Source organism: Saccopteryx bilineata, chromosome 2, assembly GCF_036850765.1.
Source record: "Saccopteryx bilineata isolate mSacBil1 chromosome 2, mSacBil1_pri_phased_curated, whole genome shotgun sequence".
Lineage (NCBI taxonomy): Eukaryota > Metazoa > Chordata > Mammalia > Chiroptera > Emballonuridae > Saccopteryx > Saccopteryx bilineata.
In genome coordinates, this window is record NC_089491.1 from 385,642,694 (window position 1) to 385,668,968 (window position 26,275).

The window sequence follows — 26,275 nt, forward strand, 5'->3', positions numbered from 1 at the left end:
TGCTACAGAGGCAGCCTAAAAAGGGATAGACAGGACCTACTGACAACGCTGAGTGAGAACTTTAATTGGTCACATTTAAGAAATGTTTGGGGTCAGGAGGAGGAAAGACCACAAAATAATCAGGTGAGGGCAAATGCGCAAAAGGGGCATGTGCAGATTCAGTTTCTTGGACAATCTGGTGGAGAAGTGACACTGTGGTGACTTGAGGGGAAAGCTGGTTTTGAAAAGGGTTGCTTTTATTGTTTTTAGGACGCGATTTTGGACCAGGTCATGTTTGTAGGATGGAGGAGAGCAAGGAGAGGAGAAACTGAAGAGGGGAGAAGCCGGAGTCCTGGAGAGACGTCCAGCAGCACTGCCAGCTCTGGGAAGGCGGGAGCGCCTTCCACTCTGAGAAATGGTAGTGGGGGAACCTCTAGATTCCAAAAGAAGAAGAAGAAATGGGGTAGCTGCAGAGGAACTGAGGGAATTCAGGCCTGATCAAGTTAATTTTCTTTGAAGCTGAAAATTAGGCTATCTACCCAGATCCAGTAGTTTAAAAATGTGAGATTTGGAAAGCCGCTGGGATAAAATAGAGGGTTAAAGAGGAACAAGAAAAAGGACTCCTAAGTAGAGTTCAACTGAAGGAAAAAAAAAATGACTCTTAAAGCTTTAAACAAGGGGCCCTGGCCGGTTGGCTCAGCGGTAGAGCGTCAGCCTAGCGTGCGGAGGACCCGGGTTCGATTCCCGGCCAGGGCACACAGGAGAAGCGCCCATTTGCTTCTCCACCCCTCCGCCGCGCGCTTTCCTCTCTGTCTCTCTCTTCCCCTCCCGCAGCTGAGGCTCCATTGGAGCAAAGATGGCCCGGGCGCTGGGGATGGCTCTGTGGCCTCTGCCTCAGGCGCTAGAGTGGCTCTGGTCGCAACATGGCGACGCCCAGGATGGGCAAAGCATCGCCCCTGGTGGGTGTGCCGGGTGGATCCCGGTCGGGCGCATGCGGGAGTCTGTCTGACTGTCTCTCCCTGTTTCCAGCTTCAGGAAAAAAAAAAAAATAAATAAAGCTTTAAACAAGGAACAGCTTCTTTGTGCGTGTGTGACAGAGAGAGGGACAGATAGGGACAGAAAGGGAGAGAGATGACAAGCATCAGTTCTTCATTGCAACACTTTAGTTGTTCACTGATTGCTTTCTCATATGTGCCTTGACCGCGGGCCTTCAGCAGACCGAGTAACCCCTTGCTCGAGCCAGCGACCTTGGGTTCAAGCTGGTGAGCTTTGCTCAAACCAGATGAGCCCGTGCTCAAGCCGGTGAGTTCAGGGTTTTGAACATGGGTCCTCCGCATCCCAGTCCGACGCCCTATCCACTGCGCCGCCTGGTCAGGCTACAAGGAACAGCTTTTAAAATGTGTCCCCCCATGAGCCCTTCGTATTTATGATCCGAAGCTGATGGAGCATGCTTCCCAGCATAAAGAGTGAGGAGGCTGAAGACACAGGATGTGGCCGCTTCTCATGGAATGGGTAGTCATGCCCTCCTACCAGACCTGGGGGCGACATGTCATGAGTCTGCCACCCGATGGCAGAGCAGGTGAAGAGCTGGCATTCCGGCAGCCTGTTCTCCGTGTCAACCTTCGTATGTTGTTCTAAATGAACAGCTGCACGAGTCTCTTCACTGAAGCACTACAACAAGACTTTTGGGAACAGTATGACTCAGATCACGGTTATTTTTAGAGCTGGAATTCAGAAAATAATAATGATAATTTATTCAGGTGGAGTAGGGATGGGGAAATTTGTAAAGGGGATTGGTGGACACGGAATCCCATGATGGGAAGCTTTAATTAGCTTGAACAGGCTAATCAGAAAGCATCCCAGTGTGGAAGTGAAGTTGCCAAAATCAAAACCATGCTTGAGGACTGTGGTCCTGGCTCCTGTGTGAAAGAGAGTTTCTTACCTTCCACATAAACCAACGCAGGCATATACATTAAGTCCCGCTGTGCAGGGCCTCCCAGCAACCTGCTAGGTAGGGCACGGGGCCCACACTGGTGCCAGCAGTTGTCCATGTGGTTCCAGTCAGCTTTCTGGGCCTGCTTGAGGATTAAAAAGGGGCGTGAAGTGTTGCAGAGACTTTTACTTGGGTAGGAGAACAGACATCAAAAACAGCGGTAACACAGCCAGGTCACTTCCGTTTATCTCCTTTTCATCTTCCCCAGTCAAAAGCTGTTTACTGCAATGGGAAGGCTGGTGGCGGATGAGGGTGCTGGCCGGTGCCGGGGTCAGAGCCAGGCAGTCTGACTCCAGCACTGGCATCCTCAGACCACTACGCGCTGTCACTACTTTACAGATGATAAAAACCACTTTGTAAACTTTTTAAAACTATTGTTTACCGAATTATGATACCCTAATCTAGGAATTTCTGCTAATACTCTGTGATTTCTGTGTAAAGAAATGAGTAATAAGTTATTGGGGTACCCAGTTGGCCAAGCACCCCTTTGCTAGTCTCTCCAAAGGAAAACAAGGAATGGATTTGGGAGTGCTCTGGATCTGGAAGTTCCAAACGGAGGAATTATGTTAGTAGTCTGGTGACAAACCCAGCTTACTGTGGGCCCCAGACCCCAGTCTGTCTCTCCTCCCAGTACCCTATATTCAGCTAGACATTACTGCTTAATAGCTGCCTCTCTTTGTTGATTCTTTTTCCTCAACCCAGGGCCTTTGCTGCTGCTGATAACTAATTTGTCCTTCAAGGCCCAGCTCTGAGTGGACAAGCTAACCAGATAGGGCTTTGGGGATTCTTACAGTTGTTCACAAATAGAGACTAAATAACAGCAATGAAGACAAAAGGGGGGATAATCAGAAACATGAAGAAGAAAGAATAATAATGGTGGTCCCTGGATTTAAGAAAATGGACATACACATTCTGACTATTCTCTACAAGTAATAAGCAAAGCAGAATTTAAAAAACAGAAAGCAAATTGGACTAGGAACAAAGAGACTAACATTCTAGTTCTCTTGTCTGAAGCTTGGAATGACTTCCTCGCTTGTGGAAGTTGACCTTGGTTTTTAAAAATCCCTTGTAACTCAAGCATTGCTCTGTGTTCACAGTATGAAACTTGATTTGTAAACAAGGATAAAACAAGAATTTTAAGTACTTGTTGAAGAAGAGCGATCAGAACTTTGGTTTGTTTTCCAATGTGGACTTGTTCTCAAATATCAACTGAAGCAAGCTTCACCACCAGTAAAAGAACGGATCTCCCGCAACACTCAGGTTTTCCTGTGTAGGACTGATTTCCAGTACAGCAGCAAATTTAGATTTGACATTTGTTGCTGTGCTCAGCTAAGGCTAAGTCATAGCCAGGGCACAGGATTCAGAGTCTAAGCTAGGTAAGAAATTAAGCTTAGTTAATGGCAATTACTGAACTGAGAATAACTGGTAAGCAGCACCTGATTAACAGAATTCAAGTGCTTTATCTAAAACTAGTTTATAAATTCTTTCCAGTAAATTCAGATCACATTGCAACAGAAGGTGGTCAGTCATAGCATTGGCCAGAAACACTCTTACCTGCTAGGTAAACCCAAACCTGACCTGTGTTCTAAATCCCACAGGAGATGCCGAACATAAGCCGTATATCTGTGGGGACGCCGACTCGGCCTCCACTGTTCTGGATGGAACTGAAGACTACCTCATTCTGGCCTGCGATGGCTTCTACGACACCGTGAACCCTGATGAGGCAGTGAAAGTTGTCTCCGACCACTTGAAGGAGAACAATGGAGACAGCAGCATGGTGGCCCACAAATTAGTGGCGTCAGCTCGTGACGCTGGGTCAAGTGACAACATCACTGTTATTGTGGTATTCCTGAGGGACATGAACAAAGCTGTAAATGTTAGTGAGGAATCAGACTGGACAGAGAACTCTTTTCAAGGAGGGCAAGAAGATGGGGGGGATGATAAGGAGAATCATGGCGAGTGCAAGCGCCCCTGGCCTCAGCACCAGTGCTCAGCACCAGCCGACCTAGGCTATGATGGGCGTGTGGACTCATTCACTGATAGAACTAGCCTGAGCCCAGGGTCCCAAATCAACGTGCTGCAAGACCCAGGCTACCTAGATCTCACACGAATAGAAGCAAGCAAACCTCACAGTGTTCAGTTTCTGCCACCAGTTGAGATGTTTGATCCTGGTGCACCAAGGAAAGCAAATCTTATTAATGAGCTATTACTGGAGAGAAAATCAGTTCAGTCATCCTTGCCCGAACGGAGCGGTGCCGGAGAGCTCCCCTCTTCCTGTAATCTGGGTTCTGCAGGGCGGCAGGGAAACAGAATGGAGAGTCTGTTTCCTGTCTGTTCTGGGCTGGAGAATGAACAGCTCACATTCCTGGGAAAGAGAGTTTCTAGATTATCTCATTTATGCTACCACTACTCAAAGAGGTGGCATGGATTCAGGCTTAATCCAAAGTTTAATTCATTCCTCTCTGCTCAAGAGCCTTCCCACAAAGTAGGCACTAGCCTGTCCTCACTTATTCGAAGTGGGAAGAGAAATAGAATGTTAAGACGTTCTCTGCCATGGAGGCAAAATAGTTGGAAAGGGTACAATGAAAACACGAAGAGGCTCAGAACGAGTAATGGTGTTCCGTCCCCAGATCTTCCCTGGAGCTGGGAAATATAATCCTTTCTTTCCAATAGGCTAGCTAGCTCTCCTCCCAGTAAAAATGCTACTCAGAGTAGAAACAAGGTAGACATCTCTGAAATATGTGTTCATTATGAAACTATGGATGGCTCAATTCTTAAATGTAAATAGATCAAAACCCCAAATAGTGTTTTCAATCTAAAGAAAAAGTATTGGTGGTTTTACTAGCAAAATTCTACAGCTGGTCCCTGTGATGTCTCCCCACACCTACACACAAACCCCACTGCCTCTTCACGCCACTAGTGGGAGCTGATGAGGTACTTATTTTTGTCAGAATACCGTGTTGAAATCTCAACGCAGTTGAAATTTGGTCTGATGTGCCTAATATACCTTTGGAAAACAATGCAGAATTAGATTTAGTTGGGGAATGTTCCTCAAAAGACTGGAGACTCTGAGGGAAACCCCTCCCTCATTTTTTGGTGAGTAACTAAAAGCCATATGGGTTTTAACTGGTAACAATGAAAGTAGAAACCTACTGTAAAAACGTCATATTCTCATACTTGTGAGGCAGCATACAGTCAAGATTTACTGATTTCTTTTCTGTAACATAAAGGACTGTGAAAAACTTCAAGTATTTCCTAGGGCTGTAGCTATATGGGAGTTTCATAACCTGTTATGGTGCTTTTGGCAGAATTTTTATTTGTCATTTTAGGAGACCGCTGTCAATTGGTTTTAACCTACGATGCTAACATGTTTTTCACTGTACCTTCATCTCAGGAATAAAACTGTTTTAATGGAGATGATGTCAGGTACAAATACACTAGAATCAAGTTGCCATTTAAAAAGAAAAGTAGCATTTCTAATTTTTCTGCATTTTTTTAAAGGTTACAGACAACAAAGGCATGTACGACTAAAAAATAAGTGGGTTTTGGCGAGTGAAAAATACTAGTTTTAACTTCTCCAAAACTGTTTCCCCCAAGGGAATGAATTGGTGTGAAAGGCTGAATGAGTGTGCCTAAAGTGAGCCCGGAGGCCGCGTGCAGGGGGACTGCAGGCTGCTGAGACCAAAGTCTGCTTAGCATGAGAGAGCAAGCCACCGGCAACCTCAGACTGCAGAGATCGGACATGTTTTCATTGCAGTATTTGTATTTGATAGTTTGCCACTGCTGCAGTTTCAAGTGAGAAGCATGTCCTCATCTAAAGAGAGCAAAAAGACTAATCATCAGAGTCATTCAGTGCAGCAGCCTCCGATTCTGAGAATCACAAAGGTCTCACCCCTAGTCACCCTGGACCAGCCGCGCTGCTGGACAGGACAGGACAGGACAGGACAGGACGCACCTGCGGGGGTGCTCAGCTGCCGAGCGCGCTCGCCGGGAGACGCCCACTGCCTAACCATGTTTTTACGTAATAATGCAATTTATATTCCCCAGAACCATAATGGAGGACTGAAGTTCCTGGATTTCAAAAACCGAGGACTGTAGCATATTTTGGATAAAAACAGCTTCATTTTAGCAATGATCAGATCATCTACAGATTTTATTTTAAAAATTTGGATGTAAGTAGAGATTTTCAATATTTGTTTTATGTTGACTTTGGAATCATTTCTTCTTCTCTCAAGGCTTGTGACACATGCAGCCATCAGGTGCAGTGTCAGTCTCAAATTACCTAAGGAAACAAAAAACAGGCAGCAGAGTATTGGTATATTATCGTCCAAAGTATTTTGCTAATTAAAAAATTGTTTTTCAGAATTTTCTATAGTTGTCTATAGCTGATGTTTTTGACCAGAATAAAAGCCGTGAAAGGAAAGAAGGTGGAAGTGGACAGGTTTTTTTCAGTGGGGTGAAACGGGATAAACACAGACCGCATCTTTAAGGGTCTGGGTCTTGTAGGTCTGACTACGGAAGCAGTGTTAACTCCATTCTCATACCAGTAGCCCTCTAGACAGTAAAGCAGAGTAGTTCTAGTATGATCAAGCTGTAAAACAGTATTGTAAAAAAATAGCAAATTTTCATTTGTTCACAACATGCATATTTATAAAGTAGTTAGGCTCCATAGGTAAGTCCTTTAAAATCCTATAATACATTTTAAAGTAGTGGTTATTGGTCTGATATATGCTGCTCCTGGTTCTATACACTAGATAAAAGCAGTATTTTGTGAAACAGTGTTCTCTCTTAATGCCACTGGCAATAGAAAGTAGTTCCCTTCAGTTCACACTCCTGTGCCCTTATCTGCTGCTTGCTGACGTAAGCAATGAGTACCCTCTAACTAATGGTTTCCACACGTCTGTAACTTAGACTTAATGATGGTGTACCTGGTGACTGTAAAAATATTAGATAGATATAAAGGTATCTATATAATATATAGTAACTGTTAATGCTGAGGTATAGTCTGTGAATTATGTGTTCTGTACTTTTACTCAATGTGTGATTTAGTGGTGGTGAAAGTTCTACACTCAATCTTTAAGAGTGGCTGTACCCCTCTCAATTCAACATGATCTGCATCAGTTTGTTTGCCTGCTAAAGTTTTGTTAGAATAGGAACTAGTAAAACAAATAGAAACAAGAATGTCTAGAACTGATTAGGGAAATAGACTTCAAGTCACCAACTGAAGTAAATACAAACTCCTTGGACATTCACTGTGAGTTTTAACGGGAATCAGTCCCCAGTGTATTCCCTTTCTGGACGCGTGCTGCTGAGAGGTCTGATGGGAAGCAGCACTGTCTTGCACCAAACACTGGGGCTCTCGGTCCCAGTTAGGTCTGTACAAAGGAGGATGGTGGAAACACACATGTACATACCATTTCTTTACCTAGAAGTGCCATCCACTGTCCCTGAATTAATAAAATTAAAGTTGCTGTTGCACTTAAGAGGATCCTTGAAAGTCAGCAGTGTCGACACTGAGTCTGACTCTGATCACATTAAGTGGGACGATGTCCACGTTCATGACTACCACATTGCACTGTTGGGACACTGTGCCAGTAAGGAGTGAGACGTCCAGTGGGCAGATTAAAATGATGCAGAAAAGACATCAGTGTTCACAGACAGAACTGCTGTCATTCAAGTACTGCCTTCCCCATCAGAGGCTGGCCAAGGCTTCGTAAGAAAGTCATCTACATCATTATTTTGATGTTTAAACAAGTTGTTCATTCAGTGGTCATTCTCACCTATAGACCATAAAAGGGGATAGACAAATATCCACTCTTCTGTTCTGACCTGTGAATAACAGATGTTTTTTTCAAATCAACATACCGTCAGTATTATAACATGACTATTTTCCAGACAAATGGTACTGTGCTGATAAAGAATTACTTCCTCTAGCAGCATTCTGTCTTTTAATGTGAAGATTTATTGTACTAATTAGAAAACATGGATAAGCTAGGGAAGTCCAGACTGACAGCAGTTGTTCTGGAAAAAAGAGCTACTCTAGCAAACTCGGATGTCAGATACCCCCAGGTACATGGCTGTGACTTACTCTCGGTGCTCCTGGTGAGACACAGCTTTGTTCTCTTGTTCATGACATTTCTCTGCAAAGAATTCTCTATGGAGTGAAGCAAAGGAGGTAAATCATTTCTTTCCAAGTGTATCCACTTATGAACCTGCTCTACACCTCACTTTTGAGTTCAAATGTAATCATGAGTGAGTCTTCATATTTTATTTATTATAACTGTTCATTCAGGTGAAGAAATATATTGAAATTTTTTGCCAATATCTTAATAAAACCCGGCAATTTAAAACTACTAGTCATTTGTCTTTTTATTCAAAGATGTTGATTCTCTCAGAACTGAAAATAAAATCCTGAGGTGGTAGTTTTCTAAGAGTAGGAACATTATTTTAAAATTCTGCTAAGTGCTGCTATCCTGTTATCCCCTGGCCCCAGAAAACACAGGAGATATGTTTCATCTTCTCCAAGTTCTCCCAGTAAGTATATGATGGGGGGTAGAGGGCTTAGTATCCACAAACAGATGAGGAACAGTCCCTGCCAACGGCTAAGTGTTGACACTCAAACCTCCCGCTACTTTTGTCTTCACACTGCATCCAACTTAGTCCCTGCCTTCTTAGCTTCAAACTGCAAAGAGAACAAACAGCCAGGTGACTTGTTGCTGAAATTCTGTCTGGAGCTTTGGGGACAGAGGCAGAAGGCTGCGGATCTAAGGGCCCGGAACTGAATGTGCAGCATGTGAGCGAGTTAATGCAGTTCCTCTCTCCTCCCACCGGTAAGTCCTAGGAAATTCTTAAAATCCTAACTTACTAAATTCACTCAGCACTTAGTAGGATTTTATATGTAATTGAAAAGAAGCCAAGAATTGAGGAAAAAAGCAAAGGTCTGAAAGAATTGTATTTGAAGGGTTTGTTAACACAGGAAATAAAAGAAAATATTTTGATAATAAGTATTATTTATACTTGAAAAAAATCCCTTAAAACATCATTTTTCAACTGCCCGTCCCCAGACAAGTCCACCAGAAATTTCCTGCTGGTCCACAAAAGACACCACCCTGGTGCTGTATGAGGATTATAGACCCAGGGATCTTAGCTGAATTTGCTTATGCTCAGGGTGATTTCTGCCTTAGTGGTCTCCAAAATAATTCTATTTTCACCAGTCCCCAAGTACATAAAAAGGTTGAAAACCACTGCTCTAAAATACAGTATTATTTAGTTCAAAAGGAACATCTCTTTCCAAAGCAGCACATAGCAAGGTTTAAGTGAAACACTAAATACAGTGAGATCATTTAAATTTAATAGAAATTTATCTGGCCCTGGCTGGTTTGCTCAGTGGATAGAGAGCATCAGTCCAGCGTGCGGACATCCTGGGTTCGATCCCTGGTCAGGGCACAAGGAGAAGCAACCATCTGCTTCTCCTTCCTCCCTGCCCTGCCACCTCTCCCCCTTCTCTCCCACGTCCGCTCTCGCAGCCAGTGGCTCGACTGGTCTCAGCATTGGCCCCAGGCGCTGAGGATAGCTTGGTTGATTTGAGCACGGGCCCTAGAGGGGTTGCCAGGTGGATCCCAGTCAGGGTGCATATGGGAGTCTATCTCCCCTCCTCTCACTTAAAAAATTTATCCATATTACCAAATTATCAGATACTGCTCCATGGATGGCTAAGATGTTTAATTGTTCCTTTTCTGATTACAAGTTGGCCCTCTGTCACCTTAACAATAATTATTAAAGAACGCTGTTCTATCATGCTTTAGAAAACCTACTTTTGGTTGGCCTAGGAATAATATCATGGAAGGGAATCCTCAGTAGACTATATTGCTGAAGGCAAAAATCAGTAGCCTTTAATAAAAAATACCCTAATTGAAACACAAAAGAAAAAGAAGGTAAAATAAAATAAACCCAAAAAAGAACACATACGAGCTGTGGTAGAGTATCAGTTTAACATATGTATAATTAAGATCCTACAAGAGAAAGATAACTGGGCAGAAGACATGGCTGAGAATTTTCCAAAATTAGTATTTTTGTGTGACAGAGACAGAGAGAGGGACAGATTGACAGGAAGGGAGAAATGAGAAGCATCAATTCTTTGTTGCAGCACCTTAGTTGTTCATTGATTGCTTTCTCATATATGCCTTGACTGGGGGGCTACAGCAGAGTGAGTAACCCCTTGCTCAAGCCAGCGACCCTGGGCTTCAAGCCAGTGACCTTTGGGCTGAAGCCAGCGGTCGTGGGATCAGGTCTAGGATCCCACACTCAAGCCAGCGACCCTGCGCCCAAGCTGGTAAGCCTTTGCTCAAACCAGATGAGCCCACACTCAAGCCGGCGACCTCGGGGTTTCGAACCTGGGTCCTCTGCATCCTACCCACTGCACCACCACCTGGTCAGGTCCGAATTATAACCAGCATACCATAGATCCAAAAAGCTTGAAGAAAGCTAAGCAGAATAAATACCAAAAACAGAGTTGGGGAAAGAAAAACTTCCAAAGATTACTTCCTCTAGCAGCATCCTTTCACTGGTAAATTTTAATGAACATTTAGAGAGCAAGACCAATTCTATACATTCTTTTCCAGAAAAGAGAAGATTCTTTACTAGGTCAGCATTACTCTGATACCAACTTAGATAAAAACAGAACTACAGACTAATATCCCTCATGAATATAATGCAAAAATCCTCAGCAAAATATTAGCAAAATGAGTTATCACTACATACTTATTAGAATAACTAAGACCAGAAATACTGATAAGTGTTTCTGGGACGCAGTTGGAACCCACACCATGTTGCTGCTGGGCCTGCACAATGGCAGTGCTGCTCCTGGAAAGTCTCGTAGCTCCTTATAAAGTTCAGCACGTATTTATCACAAGGCTCAGTGCAATTACTTCTGACACCAACCAGACTTCACAGGTTAAAGAAAAATCCTCCACAGGACTGCTCTTACTTCAGATGCCAGGTTTGGGGGTCCCAAGCTACCCCCATTTCTGACCAGTTTGCTACAAATTTGGGAGTTCCCACTATTGCCCCTTAGGTTTGATAATTCACTAGAATAGCTCACAGAACTCAGAAAAATATGCTGCTTACAATTCCAGTTCTATAAGGAGACACACACAGGGTGAGGTCTGGACTAGTCCCCGTGTGAAGCTCCCTTGGGATCAGGGCGTGTTCGTCTCCTGAACCACCAATGCATGACAATACAAAATATTGCCAGCCAGCAAGCACATCAGAGCTTCAGTGTGCAGAGTTCTTACTGGGGTTTCACTGGGTAGGCATGAATGACCGACTGGAAATAAGGCTGAACCACTGAGGCTGCTATCATGTGACTCATAGACTCATAGCCCCAATACCCTAATCGCGTGGTTAGTCTCTGCGGCATGGCCAGTCCCCATCCTGAGCCATTTCATTAGCATACCCTATCAGGACCCACCTATCATCCAGGAAATTCTAAGAGGCTATATAGCACTAAGAGGCTATAGCGTGAGAACCAGGGACAGAGGCCAGCCATAATCCACTCCAAGGAATATATATTTGAGAATGAAAACTAATGTTCACAGCAAAGTCTATACAAAATGTTTATAAAGCTTATAATCACCCTAACCTGGAAATAACCAAATGCCCTGCAATGGGTAAATGAGTCAGCCGTGACACATGTTTGCTACTTGGCAATAAAAAGGAGTGAAATACTGACTCATATACAAGATGGAGCAGACTCACCTGCACTTCACTAAATGAAAGGCAGCTACATACTGTGTAATTCTATCTAGAATACATGACGCCGGAAAAGGGAACTAAAAGGGCCGAGAGCTGCCAGGGCCGGGGGGTGGCAGGGGCTTTCCTTTAAAGCAGTGGTCCCCAACCCCCGGGCCATGGACCGGTACTGGTCCGTGAGTCATTTGGTACCGGTCCGCAGAAAAAGAATAAATAACTTACATTATTTCCATTTTATTTATATTAAGTCTGAACGATGTTTTATTTTAAAAAGTGACCAGATTCCCTTTGTTACATCCGTCTAAGACTCACTCTTGACGCTTGTCTCGGTCACGTGATACATTTATCCGTCCCACCCTAAAGGCTGGTCCGTGAAAATATTTTCTGACATTAAACCAGTCCGTGGCCCAAAAAAGGTTGGGGACCACTGCTTTAAAGAACCAACGCAGGGAAATTTGGGGCACTGAACTGTTCTATAAGGTAGCAGTTGCATGATTCTGTTTGTCAAAACCCACGGAACTGGATATTCCATAAAGACAATTTTAATATATGTAAATTTAAAAAGCAACCAGGACACATGGGGGAGGACAGAGCAGACTTGAGCAGACGAGTCTAGCTGCATTACAGCTGAGCCACACGCACACTGAAGAGAAAAGAACTGATGGAACACTGAATCATAATACCTTTTAAATAACTTTGGAAAAGTATTTTGACACCACAATAAAAGGCTAAGAACTATACATAAACACTGTACTGTAGTCAATTTGTTTCTCCTTAAGACTATAAGTCAACAAATCTTTGTTTCTAAATAGCACTGTCAAAAAAGGGGGAGCAGGGAAAATGCAGGATGAGCATGGAGCGTGGAGGAGAGGAGGGAAGGGGAGGGAAGGGGAGGGAAGGGGAGAAAAGGGAAGGGAAGAGGGAGGGATGGGAAAAGGAAGGGGGACAGGAAGAGAGGAATCCACTAAAAAAAATCTCAAGGTCATGAAAAATAGGAGCAAAGCTTAAGACCATTTATAATCACACATATTGATTGACTTACGACCTATGCAAAGTATGACCATTCGATTTTACGACCACATCACTAGCCATGACTGCTCCGCATCTGGCAGCGCAAGTATTGCCCAGCTGGGCATATGATAGTGCGGACCAGCTTCCGGCAGCGCTACCATCTCCACGTGCACCATTTCAACTGTTATCCTAGACTCGGTACAGCAATTTGTGTTTTGTGTCTTGGATATTTTTCATCAAACCCCTCCCAAGATGTCTACCAAGAGGAAATTGTCTTTGCAAATATTAAACCACTTGTACTGGTAACGCACCTGATGAATGTAAAAATAAGAAACAAAATGGTGGAGAGATGATACAAATGGCATAAAATGAACAAAGAAAATTATATATAATAATGAAAGAAAATTATGATAAAATATGACTTAAAGATTTTTATAACATTATTTCACAGTACTGTACATATAGCCTACTCAACTTACAACCAAATCGTGTTACTACCAGTCTGTCGGAACCAACCATGGTCATAAGTAGAGCACTAACTGTAAAAAGAAAAAGAGAGAGCCCCCCCAAAGAACAGAGGAATACCTCAAAATACTATTACAGGAGGCCCCCCCCTTGTCCACAGGGGATGCCTAAAATCTCAGATGGCGCAGTGCCCTATATAAACTATGTTCCTGCACAACATACTTATCTGAAGTTTCACTTATATGTCAGGCAGAATAAGAGACTAACAGCAGCAATAATAAAATAGAGCGATTAGAGCAATACTCTCCTGTAGTTCTTGTACTTTCCAGCCCAAACCTTTTCCTAAATCTGTGTAACCATCCCCTACTGGGTGTCACTCACTTCGGGGGATCCCTTGCTGAAGTCTTCATATGGGCTCAGCGCTTGCTGGAGCAACACACTGTTGTCAATCAACATGTTTTCTGTTCGTGTCTTCCACCCCAAAATGTTAACACCTTTTCTACTTTAACCCTTTGAGCAGTACGAATGTTCATATACGTCCTCGTGCCTCCTGACCATCCAGAGTATGATCAATATATCTTTTAAAAAATATTTTATATTTTATATTTAAAAATATATATAAGGCAACATAAAAAAAGACAAATGTATGTTCTTGTTTCATAAATTGGTTATCAAACAAACATGATTTTAAGTTAATAAAACTATAACTGGAAATAATTTTTTTTTTTTGTATTTTTCTAAAGTTGAAAACAGGGAGGCAGTCAGACTCCCGCATGTGCCTGACTGGGATCCAGCCAGCACGCCCACCAGGGGGCGATGCTCTGCCCATCTGGGGCATTGCTCGGTTGCAACCAGAGCCATTCTAGCGCCTGAGGCAGAGGCCACAGAGCCATCCTCAGCGCCCGGGCCAACTTTGCTCCAATGGAGCCTCAGCTGCGGGAGGGGAAGAGAGAGACAGAGAGGAAGGAGAGGGGGAGGGGTGGAGAAGCAGATGGGCACTTCTCCTGTGTGCCCTGGCCGGGAATCGAACCCGGGACTCCTGCATGCCAGGCCGACACTCTACCACTGAGCCAACCAGCCAGGGCAGTAATTTCATTTTTTGAAAAAAAAAAAAAAAATTCACTCTGGGGGTCAGCGAGCATAAAAAATACTACTCAAAGAGTCAACTAAGCACTTATCATGCTCGCTGGCCCTAACTTTTGCAGTTTGAGGTGTGACAACAAAGCTGGCATAATTTTCTTCCTTTTTCATTATTTCATGAATAAAGATTCATTTTTATTGTAGATTGTAGCAAACTCAGCATGTAATTTTTCTTCCTTACTGAGAACTTTCGCCGTTCCACGTAAAGGAAGCACTTCACAGCTTCTCTTTGGAATATCCAAATTGTTGGCATCACTACACTCTCGTGTGTTGAGGCCTTTAAGTAACATAAGGGTTTCCTGAGCTCAAGCACCACAATACCAGGGTGACAGACTGTGACCAAGTGACTAATGGGCAGGTGGCATGTCCAGTGTGGAAACACTGCATAAAGAGATGACTGCCATCCGGGGGGAATGGAGCAGAAGGGCATGAGATTTCATCTCACTACAGAACAGCGCACAATTTAAATCTTATAGGCCCTGGTCGGGTAGCTCAATTGGTTAGAGTGTTGTCCCAATATGCCAAAGGCTGTGGGTTTGATCCCCAGTCAGGGCACATATAGGAGTCAACCAATGAATGCATAAATAAGTGGAACAACAAATTAATGTTTCTCTCTCCCCCCACTCTAAAATCAATAAACAAAATTATTTTTTAAATTATGAATTATTTCTGGAATTTTCCTAATTGTTTGAACACAGGTAACTGAAACCAAAAAAAGCAAAACCATGGACAAGGGGATACTACTGTACACACATTAATAACCCAAGAGAATCCCATGACTAAATCACTCATGCTAAAGCTCTTACAAGTAAATGTCACCAAATGGAGAGTTTCTTCTCAGGTTTCTCTTAGTTCCTAACCACACATAGTTTCCCATATTTTGAAAATAACAAAAATTATAAAAGCACATGGAAAAGCACACAATTCTGCATCAAATCTGTACAGGTCAAAACGTAGTGAGGCAATAGCGAGAGATTCAAAGTGTCACTCACTTGTGTTTATGGGTTCTGATAAGCATCATCAAAAAAAACCCTACTCATTTCCTACAATGGTTTGCTCTCAACATACAACTAAAGGTGCAAAATTCTTACATTATATTGTCATCTGTTACAATGTAGTGTAGAGGTAAGAGACAGCTGGATTAAAAATATCTTGTCAAAATGTAATGAACATGAATATATTTCCATCTAATAAAAATGTGTTAAAAAAAACTTATTAGTGGCCCTGGCCGGTTGGCTCAGCAGTAGAGCGTCGGCCTGGCGTGCGGGGGACCCGGGTTTGATTCTCGGCCAGGGCACATAGGAAAAGCCCATTTGCTTCTCCACCCCCACCCTCTCCTTCCTTTCTGTCTCTCTCTTCCCCTCCTGCAGCCGGGGCTCCATTGGAGCAGAGATGGCCCGGGCACTGGGGATGGCTCCTTGGCCTCTGCCCCAGGCGCTGGAGTGGCTCTGGTCACGGCAGAGCATCACCCCCTGGTGGGCAGAGCGTCGCCCCCCGGTGGGCATGCGGGTGGATCCCGGTCGGGCACATGCGGGAGTCTGTCTGACTGTCTCTCCCCGTTTCCAGCTTCGGAAAAATGCAAAAAAAAAAAAAAAAAAAAAAAAACCTTATTAGTAATGTTTTAGATCACTGCATGATAAACTCCATAACTATACAACAGCATACTAATAAATATGTTAGTAAACAAATGCTAATTTTTTACCTTTCCTAAGTATAGCACTTAAATATTTCCAATTACCTTTTTTTAAAAGATTTCATTTATTCATTTTAGAGAGGAGAGAGAGAGCACATGTGCGCAGGGGAGGGAGGGAGAGAGAGAGAGAGAGAGGAGTGGGGGAGAAGGAAGGAGGAAGAATCAACTCCCATATGTGCCTTGACCAGGCAAGACCAGGGTTTCGAACCAGTGACCTCAGTGTTCCAGGTTGACACTTTATCCACTGCACCACCACAGGTCAGCCTCCAATTAACTTAAAAAAAATCATATAGAGATTATACATAAGTCTTGTAACTTTCCCGTGCATTTACTAACAGTCCACAGAGCTCAACAGCCTCCATTATATATTGGCAAAATGAATAAAAAAGGGGGGGGCTTGCTGTCCCACTGTTAATAAATTCAGAGGCGTATTTTCTCAAGTTCATTTTATTAATAAAAAGTGCAAACTGTTTTGAACAAAAGCAAGTCGTGAATCACAGCAACCAGCAAGACATTCGACGCGGAGAAGTGAACAATATTAAGTAACATATAAGCAAATGAGAGGCCTCTCGCATGTTTATATTTCATGCTTTTCCGAGAGTCTGGTCAACTTTCAGTGGGACACTCACCCAGACCAGCAGCTCAGACACAAGTGCAGGCGCACACGGCACACTGGGCAGCTGCTATGAGCCAACTGCAAGTACGAAAGCGAACCTTATCCCAGTTCCACGTAAACCACTCTGAGCATGTCCAAGTCTCTAAATGTATCGACACTGAAATCAATGTCCAACCAATGAAAATAAAGGAAAAAGGAAGGTTTTTAAATACTTGTACTTTAGATGTTTAGTAAGAGCCATAAAAATGAAATAATTTTAAATGACTTTACATGCGTTCATATAACCAGGAACATAACCAACCCACACCAACTTATCACATTTAAAATTTCATTTGCAAGAGTCACACAACAGAAAGACCAGGCCATTAGTCGGCGTGCCTGCACTTGAAAAAACAAGATACGATAAATAAGTTAACTTTAATCAGTCCACATTCTCCAAACATGAGGTTCAGTATAGTGTTACTTCCGTTGTTCACATACAGTATCTACGGGACAGAATCTACACATTAAGTAATTTTTCTGTTCACTAATCTACAGGCACTAATAAAACTATACACTGTGAGTAAAACTCAAAACATAAAGACAGTCCAACACAACGGAGCCTCTGGCCGACGCACAGCAGGGCCAGCGCCGGGCAGCTGCTGGGCGTCGCTGCCTCTAGGCTAGTGGCCCTTCTGTTGTAGAAGCTAAAACTGGGTTATAAATATACTTTACTGAATTAATTAAGCACTACATCTTTATTCATTACGTTACACAGAATTCTTCCCACACTCAAGTTTTTCCTGTTTTCTAATGTCGTATACTAGGACTGCGCTACGTTCTAAAGTTTCAGAATTACTATTTCAGGTAGATATGATAAAGAAAGTTAAACCAAATCTGATTATCTGACAGAAGACAATTTGAGCACCAACGACAGCAAAGTTCAGGGTCAAGACAGCTTCAAGTCAGTTCTCCTGGTTTGCAATTACCTTGCACTGCTCTCCTCAGTACTGAAGCTGGGCTCCTCAGGCCCTCTCTGCCCTCCGTCGGGAAAACCGGGGTGTGTATCTACGAGAGAAAGGCAAGAGCACATGATATTTTCTAAAGACTGCTGTTTTCCTTTCCATGTTTTTACATGACCTTACCAAGTGTGGTGCTTCAGCAATCAAGACCTGCTGGGCTGTGAACCAAGCTGTCTCAGACTCTGTGATCGGAGTTTGGTGTAAGCAAACACAAAGGGGGTAGAGGGGGAGAGAACTGTGCACCAGACCCGGGAACTGAAAAACGGACGACCCCGCCCCCCTGTCCTCCTGGGCACAGTGCGGGGGCAGCGGAGGAAGGGAACAGCAAATGGTGATGGAGACACTGCAGACGGTGTCAACACACAACGCATTTCAAAGATAATAAACTGCACGTGTAAATATGACAGACACCCATCAGCACTCAAAAAACTTTCCAATATTCGGCTGCTGCTTTTAGAAGGAGAGAAAATTACTGAAAGTGTTTTAATACTTAAAAAAATAATCAAATGCTTGGCTCTGTATTGAAAAAGACACAAGAACATCAGGGAAATAGAAAAAGTATAAAGCTGACAATTAGCATAAGCCTGACAATGTTGTCATTCTGGGAATCTTGTAGAGCAGGGGTCGGGAACCTATGGCTCACGAGCCAGATGTGGCTCTTTTGATGGCTGCATCTGGCTCACAGACAAATCTTTAATAAAAAAATAATGTTAAAAATATAAACCAGTGGCCCTGGCTGGTTGGCTCAGCGGTGGGGCGTTGGCCTGGCGTGCGGGGGACCTGGGTTCGATTCCCGGCCAGGGCGCATGGGAGAGGCACCCGTTTGCTTCTCCACCCCCCCTCCTTCCTCTCTGTCTCTCTCTTCCCCTCCCACAGCCGGGGCTCCATTGGAGCAGGGATGGCCCGGGTGCTGGGAATGGCTCCTTGGCCTCTGCCTCAGGCGCTGGAGTGGCTCTGGTCGCCGTGGAGCGTTGCCCCCTGGTGGGCAGAGCGTGCCCCTGGTGGGCGTGCCAGGTGGATCCCGGTCGGGCGCATGCGGGAGTCTGTCTGTCTCTCCCCGTTTCCAGCTTCAGGGGGGAAAAAAAAAAAAAAAAAAAAAAAAAAATATATATATATATATATATATAAATATATAAAAAACAGTGCCTGACCTATGGTGGTGCAGTGGATAAAGTGTCAACCTGGAAACGCTGAGGTTGCCGGTTCAAAACCCTGGGCTTGCCTGGTCAAGGCACATATGGGAGTTGATGCTTTCTGCTCCTCCCTCCTTCTCTCTCTCTCTCTCTCTCTCTCTCCCCACTCTATAATGAATAAATAAAATCTTTATTAAAAAAATAAAATAAAAAAATATAAAACATTCTCATGTATTACAATCCATTCATTTCCTACTGCTCATGTTCATGGTTGCGGGTGGCTGGAGCCAATCACAGCTGTCCTCTGGACAACACCAAATTTTTATTGGATAATTCATAAGGTACATGGGTTGTTGTATGGCTCTCACGGAATTACATTTTAAAATATGTTAAAATTTTGGCGTTCATGGCTCTCTCAGCCAAAAAGTTCCTGACCCCTGCTGTAGAGGAATGCTCGGATTGACCATAAAGGTCTCTGGCTAAAACATTAACAACATGTGATAAATGGTGACTAAACTCACTGTGGTTATCACTCGGCAACACACATACTAAGCATTATGCTGTACACCAAAAACAAAGTAACAGTGGGTTTCACTCAGTGAGCTTAGGGAATAAAAAGTAATGATTCCAGGCCCTGGCCGGTTGGCTCAGTGGTAGAGCATCGGCCTCACGTGCAGGAGTCCCGCGTTCAATTTCTGGCCAGGGCACACAGGAGAAGCGCCCATTTGCTTCTCCACCCCTCCCCCTCTCCTTCCTCTCTGTCTCTCTCTTCCCCTCTTGCAGCCAAAGCTCCATTGGAGCAAAGTTGGCCTGGGCACTGAGGATGGCTCCATGGCCTTTGCCTCAGGTGCTAGAATGGCTCTGGTTACAACAGAGCATCGCCCCTGGTGGGCATGCCGGGTGGATCCCGGTTGGGCACATGCGGGAGTCTGTCTGCCTCCCCGTTTCCAACTTCAGAAAATACAGAGGAGAAAAAAAAAAGTAATGATCTCTAAAAATAAAAAAATATCAAACACCTACAATCTCCCCAGCGGCCAGCAAACATTTCCGAAAAGGGGCAGAGAGTAAAAACTTAGGTACTGTAGGGCACAAATGGTCTCTGTCGAGAATTTGTCTTTTTTAAATAACTTTTTTTTTTAATTTTTTACAGAGATAGAGAGTGAGTCAGAGAGAGAGATAGACAAGGACAGACAGGAATGGAGAGAGATGAGAAGCATCAATCATTAGTTTTTCATTGCGCATTGCAATACCTTAGTTGTTCATTGATTGCTTTCTCATATGTGCCTTGACCGCGGGCCTTCAGCAGACCGAGTAACCCCTTGCTGGAGCCAGCGACATTGGGTTCAAGCTGGTGGGCTTTTGTCAGATGAGCCTGTGCTCAAGCTGGCGACCTTGGGGTCTCGAACCCAGGTCCTCTGCATCCCAGTCCGACGCTCTATCCACTGCGCCACCACCTGGTCAGGCTTAAATAATTCTTTTTTTTTTTTTAATTTTTATTTATTCATTTTAGAGAGGAGAGGGAGAGACAGAGAGAGAGAGAGAGAGAGAGAGAGAGGAGAGACAGAGAGAGAGAAGGGGGGGAGGAGCTGGAAGCATCAACTCCCATATGTGCCTTGACCAGGCAAGCCCCGGGTCTCGAACCAGAGACCTCAGCATTTCCAGGTCGATGCTTTATCCACTGCGCCACCACAGGTCAGGCAGGCTTAAATAATTCTTGACATCGTGAAAGCTATTCTTAGCGGTCACTGGCGGTCCTGAGGCTGCCAGCCGCCTCAGCCAGCGAGCAGTGCCCAGCTGGGTGTCTGACCAGCTAGGTACCACCCACCCATTTCTCAGCGCTCACCGTCTAGTCTGCCCCATAGACACCGTCTCACAAATGACAATAACGAAAACAGAAACGCAGACGAGGCAACAGGGCAGGACAGAAGCAGAAACAGAGCAGCAGCAGCAGCAGGGATGGGCTTATTCATCTGTGAGAGGACAGTGCGCACCTTGGACCGGGGGCAGTGCCTGGAAAGAGTCGTTAAATCCGCCCATGCTGGAGTCCTCCTGCTCCTCATTCTCAGTGTCACATTCGATGTCACTGTCGCTACTCATTCCTGGCCGGAGAGAAGGGAAGAACGTGTTTCTGACCAGAAATCACTTCAAGTGAAAGGAAACAGAAATTTCCTTTTCTGCCAAACTGATTCCCACTGAATCTGGCATGGAATGCCAAGACAATAGACGACACCAAACCAACCAACCAAGGAAAACCAACCACACAAACCTCAGTTCTCTTTAGTTATTAGAGCACTGGTCTAATTTTTGTCCTTGAGATTAAGATGACTCTTTCCACAGTCCCTGAAGGTTATCATTTGAAACCAATATTAATTTCACTACACTGAGAATATCTTTCCAAAGTTTTACACTGTGTTTTCTAAAGTCATAGATATAGCAGGAACTCTTAATCCTGACTGGATGTAGACATAATAGTTTCTAGCCTAAAACATATGCAATAAACACGTTATATAAACATAAACATACATTTCCACACAGTTATCTGGCCTATTCACGAATGTATAAGAAATTTCGTTATTCTAGCAATAAGTGAGTTGCTGTCCCATTCGGACCTCCAATTTTGTATTTTTGTGTATATCAGCTCATTTTTAAAAGAAAAATTCTGTAGAAAGTACTTCTGTTACAAGAAAATACCGATCAAAAAAAAAATCTAAAAATCTATCTGCTAAACATCCTTATAAACGATAGGAAAAACTAACTTATGATACTATGTTAACCAGCAGTCCCATTCAAAAGGAAGAAGGGGAACCCACAGCTTCCCAGACAAGCAGGATGAGGAGGCCCAGCAGGTCCAGCAGCCGTGGACAGGGAGAACGTAGGGCCATCCACACTCCCTTGGGGACAGAAAACAAATCTTTGAACCCACCAAAGAAAGGGAGTTGAAACTGAGACTACAACTCCACTCCCTGCATAAAGCTAAAACTCATACAGAAAGAACAGACTGGAAAGAGCCTGCCTACTGGCACAGAAGACAGCAAGGGCTGTATCTGTTTCTGCGAGGCTCAGCTCACTCCAGAATTCAAAGTAAGGCCTGTGTACTTAATTGAGGTTTGGGATTTAAAGTTGAGGTTCAAATGTCAGGAAATTAAGATAAAAACGGGCCAGGAGCTAGAGTTATTTGAACAAGGCAAATGTGAAATCCTTTGGAGGGAAGGCTAGGAAAAGTGGAGTAGCATGGCCCACCCACTCTCCCACTGAGTGTAGGTGCAAACAGACGGGTGCCTGCAGCAGCTATTTAAGGACCGTGGGAAGTCAACAGAAACAAGCATTTGGTGTAGACCTGAATTTGAGGTACCACCAAAATAGGCGGATTTAAACAAGACCCAGATTCTCATAAAACCATATTAAAAATGTCCAGAATACAATTCAGAATTTCCTCAACACATGAGGAATCAGGAAAAGCCAATCAACAAACATCAACGCCGCCTGACCAGGTGGTGGCGCAGTCGACAGAGCGTTGACCTCGGACCCTGAGGTTCCCAAGAGAAGCAATCACTGAACAAAAGTGAAGCAATAGAGCAACTACGAGCTGATGTTTCTTCACCTCTCTCCTCCCTCTGTCTCCCCTCCCATTAACGAAAGACAAACATCACTGCTGAGATGATAGAGATGCTGAAATTATCTAACAAAAAACTTTAAAGTAGATATAAAAATGCTCATGGCCTGACCAGGCAGTGGTGCAGTGGATAGAGCGTTGGACTGGGATGCGGAGGACCCAGGTTTGAGACCCCGAGGTCGCCAGCTTGAGCGTGTGCTCAGCTGGTTTGAGCAAAAAGAAAAAGCTCACCAGCTTGGACCCAAGGTCGCTGGCTCGAGCAAGGGGTCACTCGGTCTGCTGAAGGTCCACGGTCAAGGCACATATGAGAAAGCAATCAGTGAACAACTAAGGTGTCTCAATGAAAAATTGATGATTGATGCTTCTCATCTCTCTCCATTCCTGTCTGTCCCTCTCTCTGACTCTCTCTGTCCCTATATATAAAAAAAAAAACCCCACCCGTTATCAATAAACTAAGTAGTTTAAAAAAAAATGCTCATGAACATTCTTGAATCATACTTTAAAAACCTCTCTGGAGGGAAACTTTCACAATACAGGTCACTGAATTACCATAGGAAAAAGGGAAAAAAAAGAATTCCTGGAGGTTGGGGTGGGAGGGGTGGTGAGAGTCTGAGAAAATTGTGTTCCAATCAAAATGTACAAAACAAGGCCCACAATCGCCTTAGAGTCAGCAGCTACACTAACAGAACAATACCATGAATTTTTCATAACATGAAATAACTCCTAAGAGACTGCACAATTCCATTTAACAATGGAAAACAAAAGGATATTTTTTTAAATTATTTATTTTATTTTATTTTTTATAATTTACTCATTTTTAGAGAGGAGAGGGAGAGACAGAGAGAGAGAGAGAGAGAGAGAGAGAGAGAGAGAGAGAGGGAGGAGAGACAGAGAGAGAGAAGGGAGAGGAGCTGGAAGCATCAACTCCCATATGTGCCTTGACCAGGCAAGCCCAGGGTTTCGAACCGGCGACCTCAGCATTTCCAGGTCGACCGATGCTTTATCCACTGCGCCACCACAGATCAGGCTAAAAAGGATATTTTTATACTAAGTACTTTCTAGAATAAAAGATATTTAAATTAAAATATTAATTGATGAGTTTAGAGAAAGTTAGCAAAGTTAAAGTTAGAACTGAGCAAAGTAACCATAACACCAAAGAAAAATGAGGTGAAAATTATAAAACGGAGCTTAAGAAACAAGGGGATAAAAGGGAAGGGTTCAGACAGACTGCCACAAAGACAGCAAAGTGACAGAGGAGGACAATATATTAAAAGAAAATTCCTGCAAATTTTCCAGGAATGAATGAAAAACATTCTGAATAGAATAAAAATAAAAATACAACATACCAATAGTTCTGGGATGTGGCTACAACAGATTTTTAAAGGAAAATTTATAGCACTTAATGCTTTTATTAGAGAAGAAAAAGATCTTAAATGATCAAAGCATCTACTTTTAAGAAATTAAAAAAAGGAGTAAATAAACTCAAAGCAAGTAAATGGAAAAAAATAAAGAACAGAAAATTAGCCAAAAAATAAATCAGTGATACAAGATAGTTCTTTGAAAATATCAGTGAGATTAAAGAGCTTCTAAATGGACTAAAAAAGGGCAAACAAAACTACCAATATCAGAAATAAAAGCGGGACATCACTATAGACCCAAACAGACACTAGGATAATAAGGGAATAGCAGAAACAACTTAATGCTCATGAAATCAAGACGTGGATGAAAAGGACGAATACTTCGATTCGGACACAAGCTACCAAAGCTTATTCAGATAAAAATGGATAACATGAATTGGTATTTTAACTACTAAAGAAATAAAATTTTTAGTAAAAAAAAAAAAAAAGACTTCCATCAAGAAGCAACAGATGGCTTCACTGATGAACTCTTCCCCCTTCTGTTTTCAAAAAGTGTGTGTAGTATGATTTTTCCCTTAACTATTTAAAAGACACAGACAATGTATGGACATTTCTGAAATCTCTTTCTTTAATTAGCAAAGAAAAAAAAAAGTTCCTGCTCTAGAGAGCAAACAGGGATGCTTTTAGAGACCAAACCAGCTACTTCCATGAAACACCACTACCACCTTGTGGCCCCTTCATGGAACTGTTCTGAAAACACTAAGCCCACTTGAGCTTTTGAAATTCTAAGCATAAATGTTACCTCCTGGTACTAATGTTCCTAAATTCCTGACAGATAATACTAACCTTCAGGATTCACAAACAAGAAATTGCTATTCTCTGGGTTTCCTAAAATCTTAACTTAGTCTTTAAATATCTACAACAATTTTGAAACACTTCATTCATTATATATCTTTTTTAAAAAACTGTTTAATCTGTAGTATTTCTAAGAACTTGTAGCCTACAATAGATTTTCAAATGCTGGGAAATGGTCTAAACATTATTGGGTAGTACTCAAATAATGTAACACTTAAAACTTTGAGCAAGGTTTATACTACTTCATAGAATTGTGTCAAAAATGCCAATTCTGCTTCCCAAACTCCTATTTCTTGTAAGACCACCCAGAATTCCTATAAAGCAGTGGTAGTCAACCTGGTCCCTACCGCCCACTAGCGGGCGTTCCAGCTCTCATGGTGGGTGGTAGCGGAGCAACCAAAGTATAAATAAAAAGATAGATTTAACTATAGTAAGTTGTTTTATAAAGATTTATTCTGCCAAACTTAGCAAAAATCCAACATAAAGTACTTGGTAAGTAATTATTATTATATGCTTTAACTTGCTGTAACTCTGCTTTATAAATTTTATAAAGTCAAGTTACTTCCCTATTTTATAAATCACCATTACTGTGGAACCAGTGGGCGGTTAGAAAATTTTACTACTAACGGAGATACAAAAGTGGGCGGTAGGTAAAAAAAGGTTGACTACCCCTGCTATATAAAGTATAGTATAAACTCATTAATATTTATACAGCAGTAAACAGGGCCAGGAGCACATACTTATCACGGGACAACAGTGAAAACCAGGACTGATTGGTTGTGATCACTCCTTGCCAAGGAGCTCCTGCTGATCTGACCCTTTGATTCCAGGTATCAGCACCCCCAGTTCTTATTTCAACTTGCCGTAAATGGACTCCTTCAAACCAGTAATGTTTCTGTGTTGACTGTTAACTCTAACAGGAGAATTAGAATAACTTTTCCATTTTCTTTTAAAAAGCTTTTTTTATTTTAATTTTTTTTATATTTTTTTATTTATTCATTTTAGAGAGGAGAGAGGGCGGAGGGAGAGAGAGAGAGAGAGAGAGAGAGAGAGAGAGAGAAGAGAGAGACAGGGGGGAGGAGCTGGAAGCATCAACTCCCATATGTGTCTTGACCAGGCAAGCCCAGGGTTTTGAACCGGCGATCTCAGCATTTCCAGGTCGACGCTTTATCCACTGCGCCACCACAGGTCAGGCCAAAAATTTTTTTTTTTTATTTATTCATTTTTAGAGAGGGAGAGAGACAGAGGAAGGAGAGAGAGACGGGGGGGGGGGGGGTGCGGGGGGAGGAGCTGGAAGCATCAACTCCCATATGTGCCTTGACCAGGTAAGCCCAGGGTTTCGAACTGGCGACCTCAGCATTTCCAGGTCGACGCTTTATCCACTGCGCCACCACAGGTCAGGCTTCCATTTTCTTTATTTGACTTAATTTTTCTCAGGACTCAGGAAAACATAAATTGCCCAAGACACGGGCAAACACTGCCAGTCTTTTCTCCAGGCCTAGCCCCAGAAGTGGCCAGCTTGGTGACTATAATGAGAAAGACAAATGAGTCTCTGACCCTCACACCTACCAGGTGGACCACTAGGTCACCAGGTGTACAAACCACTGCCGCACCTGAGAGGAAGCAAGCCCAACGAAAGCTCCAATACTTGTGCTTGTTCTGAACTGC

At 43.2% G+C, this 26,275-nt stretch overlaps 2 protein-coding genes across 3 annotated transcripts in view; one reads left to right on the forward strand and one right to left on the reverse strand.

Moving 5' to 3' along the window:
• The window catches only part of PPM1E (protein phosphatase, Mg2+/Mn2+ dependent 1E), a 97,898-nt gene extending 89,910 nt beyond the window's left edge, over nt 1-7,988 (forward strand). The window contains exon 7 of the mRNA XM_066264071.1: nt 3,571-7,988. Within this exon, the coding sequence (XP_066120168.1) occupies nt 3,571-4,628 (1,058 nt within the window). The 3' untranslated portion in view covers nt 4,629-7,988. The remainder of the gene's footprint in view (nt 1-3,570) is intronic.
• TRIM37 (tripartite motif containing 37) overlaps nt 6,124-26,275 on the reverse strand; it is a 99,433-nt gene continuing 79,281 nt past the window's right edge. The window contains exons 23-25 of one of the 2 annotated variants that reach the window (XM_066264069.1): nt 20,773-20,880; nt 17,616-17,694; nt 6,124-6,254 (exon numbers count right to left, since the gene is read on the reverse strand). In XM_066264069.1, the coding sequence (XP_066120166.1) occupies nt 6,251-6,254; nt 17,616-17,694; nt 20,773-20,880 (191 nt within the window). In that variant the 3' untranslated portion in view covers nt 6,124-6,250. Of the gene's footprint in view, nt 6,255-16,472; nt 17,695-20,772; nt 20,881-26,275 lie in introns of those variants that run through there. The other variant, XM_066264070.1, reaches the window with a different exon arrangement.